The sequence below is a fragment of the Zeus faber genome (assembly GCF_960531495.2).
Source record: "Zeus faber genome assembly, chromosome: 6".
NCBI lineage: Eukaryota > Metazoa > Chordata > Actinopteri > Zeiformes > Zeidae > Zeus > Zeus faber.
The window spans coordinates 29,740,423-29,747,104 of record NC_137201.1 but is presented as its reverse complement, the minus strand read 5'-3'; the positions used below and the strand labels follow the sequence as shown (position 1 = coordinate 29,747,104).

Sequence of the window (6,682 nt, the reverse complement as noted above, 5' to 3'; positions counted from 1 at the left end):
TGCCGCTTCAGTAAGGCTAGCGGCCTGGAGAGTTCCGTCTGAAGTTAGTCCTTCCTCCTGCAATAGTCACTACTGCAAAAGGTTGTGAAATCTTGTTCCCGTTAGGTATCTAAAATGGATGAAAAGTTTTCCATCGGGAGTTATGGATCAAAAAATGAGCACAAAGACAGACATGGTTTTCTTTTGCCTGTTTTGTAACTAATTACAGTTGCAAATATTTATATTGTGACGGAAGTATTATTATCTTATTTGTCATTAAGCAGTAGTTCCCAGAGGGTGGTCAACAGCCTTTCTTAACCCCTTTCAAGGACTTTTTCAATGACCACAAAAATAATGCCTGCTATATTATTAATTTGGGGAGTACAGAGGCAGAGACATTTAACGGAATGATAATTTGTGTTTGGAGAAAAGCTCAAAGAAAACCGGCATTGAGGCCTTTGTGTGCCTCACTTTCTAAACGTAGAACAATAAATTCAACAACTAGTCATTTTTATTAGTTGTAGAATACTTTGTTGTACGTATCAATTTGCAAAACCCATTCAAAGAAGATGTTCATGCTATGATATACTGTATTTGTATCATTCAAACTGGGGCAGAAAAATATCACACATACAGATATATACACTTTATATGACTGTTATTGTATTTTCAACTTTAGTGAAAAGACAGTAATTTCGCTTTTCAATCATGTTGACCCTTGATTTCAAATTCTGATTCAAAATTTTGGAAATAGCGAGGATCAAAATCATCCAGCGTACTATATGCGTATATACAAATTACAAATGTGTATACTTGTTAGACAAAACACATACAATACAATACAACAATACAATAATCCACACACACACACACACACACGTGTACACCATATGATGCCATTGGCATTCACACAAAAAAAGTTGTCTTTTGAAGTGGGGCGCCCTGGTGCATTGTTAGTAGCATGTTAGACAGCCCGTCAGGCAGCCTTTGGTGGGACCACGCATAGTTAACCCTTTGAAAAAAAGGCTTTGTGTGATGCAAAAGTCTTTTGAGGCACCCGGCCCCTGTAAATGTTCACAAACCCTCCGTGCTCTACGTCCTTCCATGGATTGTTGCTGGCTCAGGACATTTGGAACAATGGAGCCTCTGCTGGTCAGGTAGTATAAAAGGGAAAGCTTTTGCCAGGTGGGTAGACAGTTCACCGTCACCAGCTGCAGCAGCACTAGCACCTGTGCCCACCAGGAACAACAGACAAGATGTCCACCACCGACATGAACATGATGAGCAAGGTAGGTCCCCAAAACATTTGTATTGTACAAGTGTTTGATTTGTCAAAATGAAAACAGTTTGAGTGATCAAGATGACTTCCTGTTTCCAGATCGTCTTCTACGAGGACAGGAACTTCCAGGGCCGTTCCTACGAGTGCAGCAGTGACTGCGGTGACATGTCCTCCTACCTGAGCAGGTGCCACTCCTGCAAGGTGGAGAGGGGCTGTTTCATGGTCTACGACCGCACCAACTACATGGGTAACCAGTACTTCATGAGGAGGGGAGAGTACTCCGACTACATGAGCATGATGGGCATGAGCGACAACATCAAGTCCTGCCGCATGATCCCCATGGTACGGTCAAATGATCCCACTCTCCAGTCTGTTCCCTGATCTTCTGGACTTCCCAGTCAGATGGAGATGACTTCATAGTAGGTAACCGGTGCATTCTCCTCTCACATTACAGCACAGGGGCTCCTACAGGATGAGGATCTACGAGAGGGAGAACTTCGGAGGCCAGATGAACGAGATGATGGAGGACTGTGAGAGCATCCAGGATCGCTACCGCATGTCCAACTGCATGTCCTGCAACGTGATGGAGGGACACTGGCTGATGTACGAGCAGCCCCACTACAGGGGCAGGATGATGTACATGAGGCCCGGAGAGTACAGGAACTTCATGAACATGGGCATGAGCAACATGAGGTTCATGAGCATGAAGCGCATCATGGATTCCTGCTACTAGATTGTTCACTGACATACATGTGAAAAACCAAGTAGCAAGTCAATAAAGTATTTTAAATGTAAGTCAGCTTCTGTCTTGATTTGGGTTTGTTTGGGATCTAGGTTTTTTTATTCCATTTTCTATGGACATGGATAGTAGAACATGGAGGGTATGAGACATATATTGAATTACATTGATTCAATCCACAGATGCCTCGGGGCAATCAAACCAAAACACACTGATCAGAGAATCAAGAGTCCCTTGAGCAAAGCATTGTTTATTTGGGCATTTTTTGACCACAAGTACTAAAAAACATTATAATGGTCGGTCAACAATATAACTAAAAAAGTTCTAAAGACATGGACTACAACTCAAGTTGTCTAGCTGTGATTTGAACAAAATTGAAAGTGACAAATGTTGATGATCTTCTATGTCGAAGAAGGAAATGGCAAACAGCACCTGCAGTACCCTTTAACCTTGTGTTATAATATCTGCCAATAATCTCAACTCTTGCGTCACTGTCACCTTGTAAAAACCTTGGAGTTGCGTCTAAGACGAGCACAGAGTGATAACGTTTTTACCAATATATGGTGTACTGCAAAACTGGCTTTTTGTGTCATGGTCCAGTGTGACGTAACTATGTATGTTTGTATCTACTACTACTCCTGTATACAAATAATGGAATTATTCCAGCAGTTTTATTGTCAATTCGATTGCTTTACCAAACCATTTTAACTCTCCGCAAATGGAATTTGTACGCCAAACGTCTTGTTCTGTAAACACAATAAGCTTTAAACACTAACTTAGGACTGAGAGAAAATAACCCATATAAAAATACAAACAATTCAGTCACAGTTTACACAACCACTGTCCACACAACACGGGCACATTACATCAAAACACAAGTCACAAGAGTCGTTCAAAATATAAGCTGTGAAACCTCTTACACCATCCAGAGGAGTGACATCCGGAGTCTTTGGCGTTAATTCCAGCAGTGAGGTGCATAGTTCCAGAAGTTATGATCTGGTGCCATCATGGTAGGAAAAGACACATTCCAAAGAGAGGGCTGCGAGCGTGTTCTTCCAATTAGAAACGTTGCGCAAATGTGCTCAATAAAAAAAACAAAACTGGAAGTGAACTCTCAAAAAAGGGACCACGGCACTCTCCTTCAGGTAGGAAACCTGCTGTGTATTGGTTCAAAATGAACAATCAAAATACAATTGTCATGAACTAAAAACAATTTAAATAAAGGCTTTTTGAAGTAAAGATCGTGATTAAAGTAATTGATGGTAATTCCGAGAGCAAGGCCTAGTACTGCAGTACATGGCAACAGATGTGCAGAGTCACTCCAGTTGTTAATGATCAGCATCCAATTTTGACCATTTCCATGTGACTCTCAATAGCGAGCGCGATATTTGTTCTGAGTAACGAATCAAACAGCGCTGAGCTTCAGGGTATCCGGTGGCTTCAGGGTGCTGGAGGAAGCTTGGACATACAGGAAATTTCCATCATCAAGAAGAGACGTCACAGTGGATTACATGACGGGTTGGTTTTTTTTTATACCAAAAGGAGAAACGGATCCAGCAGGCTTCTCTCATACATACTGTATACCTTAGATTTATTCCACTACTGAGGATCAATTTGGACTTATAAACAAGACAATACAAATCCAATTGGATCATTATTAGGCGCACAGTATGAGTTCTTGTGAATAGTATACATTTTGGTGGGGTTGGGACTGGGTCAAGATTGATTAAGGAAAAAAATAAAAATAAAAATAAGGTTGGTGAGAGATGTCTGGGGGTGGAGCATGTGGCTGACACAGTTGAATCATGAGCATAGTGCTGAATATTACAGTGTGGAGTCGGGAAGGAAATGCTATTTATATACAAACTGAATAGTGATGGACCGGATATGGACCAAAGCATTAAGATTTAGGTAAATAGCCATTACAAGACCTTGATAAGTCCCCACTGTAATGTTGCTGACTAAAATATTAGTCCTACAGTATGTGTCTATTGTGTGTATATGTACTATGCAGTAATACCAGTCTAGCCCAATCCAATCCAATCTGGCCAATAAACTTTAGACTATTAATGTATCAAAAACAAAATAAAAATAGTCTGTTTGTCTTTTGTTTGATAATGCAATTTGTTCTTTTTCGTGATGAAGGAAGGAAAGGAAGGAACAATATGATGACATCAATACAGTCACATCAATATAATGACATCAAAAAAATGTTATAAATGCAGCTTACAGGAAGATAATAAGGCAGTGGAAATTATTTAAAAAAAAAAACAACCTTATATGTACATGATATATCTGGCTAATATCTGGAATTATGTGTGGACAATGAAAAGACAGCGTCAGCGTAAAAAAAGGGGTCATATTTTTTCGTAGAACATACCTAAAAAATAAAAAATAAAAATTGAAATAGTGTCCTCTGGCCACATTGAGTGTGGTCAATCGTTATCCATCATCGACATCATCAATGTCAAACAGTAGCATAAAGAAAATACACTTTTCTCCCATTTATCACAATGAAAACTGAAAAACTTCAGACCTTCATTTTCTGAAAATACTATTTTACAGGAAAAAAGACAATTGAGAACATTTCACAATGTTACACACTTCTCATACATTCGGATAAATCCACAGATATGACCGCAATGACGACGAATTTGAACACAGAGGTTTTTCGGAGGGAATCTTTAAATCACACCGGTGAGATTAGGTTGAAAATCCATGAACATTAAGTACAAGATTATCCAAACGCCAAAAGCCCTTTTCTGTGTTGTTGTCTTTGTTGTCGAAGAGAAACATCTGCTCCCGGTGCCTGGTGTATGTAGACAAACCCTCGCTGCTGTATGGGCCTTTATGGCACGTTGCTGGCTCAGGGTGTTTGGACAATGGGCCTTTGGGCGGCCAGGTAGTATAAAGAGGAAGGCCTGGTCCAGGTAGGCATTCAGAGAGCTACAGCCACAGCAGCAGCAGCAGCAGCAGCAGCAGCAGAACTACCAGCAACAATGACTTCCAGCGGAATGAACATGATGGGCAGGGTGAGAAACAATCTTCTGACTTCCACTGAGACCAAACGTTCGTCGTAAATGAGTGGTCATTTTCAAATATAGACAGGCTCTTTTGAGCTTAAGCAGAGAAGAGGTCCTGGTATAGGAAATCCTTTTTTTCAGGATATAACCTAATGATTATCACATTGTATTAAAGAGATGAATATATTAACAAACATACTATTGGACTCTGACTGCCACGGTTTTCAGATAGAGAATCACTTATTTTTAGAAGTGGATAATTTTAGAAATGTTGATAATAAGCGTCAAGCCATTAACCATACTAATGAGTGAAATCAGCTGGATCCGTTTGTGGTTGGAGCAAAAACACGACAGAACCACTCTGTCCTCCGCTGTTTCCAGATCGTCTTCTACGAGGACAGGAACTTCCAGGGCCGTTCCTACGAGTGCAGCAGTGACTGCGGTGACATGTCCTCCTACCTGAGCAGGTGCCACTCCTGCAAGGTGGAGAGGGGCTGTTTCATGGTCTACGACCGCACCAACTACATGGGTAACCAGTACTTCATGAGGAGGGGAGAGTACTCCGACTACATGAGCATGATGGGCATGAGCGACTGCATCAGGTCCTGCCGCATGATCCCCATGGTACGGTCAAATGATTCCACTCTCCAGTCTGTTCCATGATCTTCTGGACTTCCCAGTCAGATGGAGATGACTTCATAGTAGGTAACCGGTGCATTCTCCTCTCACATTACAGCACAGGGGCTCCTACAGGATGAGGATCTACGAGAGGGAGAACTTCGGAGGCCAGATGAACGAGTTGATGGAGGACTGTGAGAGCATCCAGGATCGCTACCGCATGTCCAACTGCATGTCCTGCAACGTGATGGAGGGACACTGGCTGATGTACGAGCAGCCCCAATACAGGGGCAGGATGATGTACATGAGGCCCGGAGAGTACAGGAACTTCATGAACATGGGCATGAGCAACATGAGGTTCATGAGCATGAAGCGCATCATGGATTCCTACTACTAGATCCGTCCTCTTCTCAGATGGAAATCAAAGTCATTAAATAAAATGTAAACCTTATTGATAGAATCATTTCCGTTTCATTCTGTTTTCATCGACTTATTTGAGGAGCAGCGGTGGCTAAAAACGGGTACAAGTTCCTGGGGTATCATGGACCAAAAAGAAAGTTATGATGAGAGCGACCTATTTAATAATAACAGGTAATATCATTCAAACCCCTTTTCTCAAACACGTCGTCCTCATGTAGTGTATATACTGTAGAGGCGTTCATGCTATATTAACAGTGCGAGGGATAAGTCAATCCCTCTCAAAACAGAAAGTCCAAAATGTTCAACCAAAAAAATTACGATACCCCTCTCCAGCTGACAAAGGCACTTCTTCACTTTATCACATCAGGACTGTGGAAAAATCCTTCTAGGCCAGAAGACGCAAATATGTAGGTCATACTTCGTAAATGATTATGTCATAGCCCGCCCTCAATAAAGATGGGCAGTATTTTAAATCCAGGTAATTTAAATGTGTATGTAGAGCTCATGGTCCCGAGAAGGATCCACTGAGATTTTGATTATTGAGACTTTTTTTCTCTGGACATGATGGAATACTACAAGCACAAATGGTTGATTCAGTCGTTAATGGGAAATGTTGGAATTTGG

The 6,682-nt window shown here is 41.3% G+C and overlaps 2 protein-coding genes across 2 annotated transcripts; both read left to right on the top strand.

The window, feature by feature from the left end:
- Nucleotides 1-1,235: 1,235 nt before the first annotated feature.
- On the top strand, nt 1,236-1,991 carry LOC307231671 (gamma-crystallin M3-like; the record flags this gene model as incomplete). Its single annotated transcript, XM_080002452.1, has 3 exons — nt 1,236-1,268; nt 1,358-1,600; nt 1,713-1,991. 3 exons carry the CDS (start codon nt 1,236-1,238, stop codon nt 1,989-1,991), a joined length of 555 nt encoding a protein of 184 aa, XP_079858578.1.
- Nucleotides 1,992-4,996: 3,005 nt separating this feature from the next.
- On the top strand, nt 4,997-6,035 carry LOC307231668 (gamma-crystallin M3-like; the record flags this gene model as incomplete). The annotated part of the gene is made up of 3 exons (XM_080002444.1): nt 4,997-5,029; nt 5,402-5,644; nt 5,757-6,035. 3 exons carry the CDS (start codon nt 4,997-4,999, stop codon nt 6,033-6,035), a joined length of 555 nt encoding a protein of 184 aa, XP_079858570.1.
- Nucleotides 6,036-6,682: the final 647 nt, after the last annotated feature.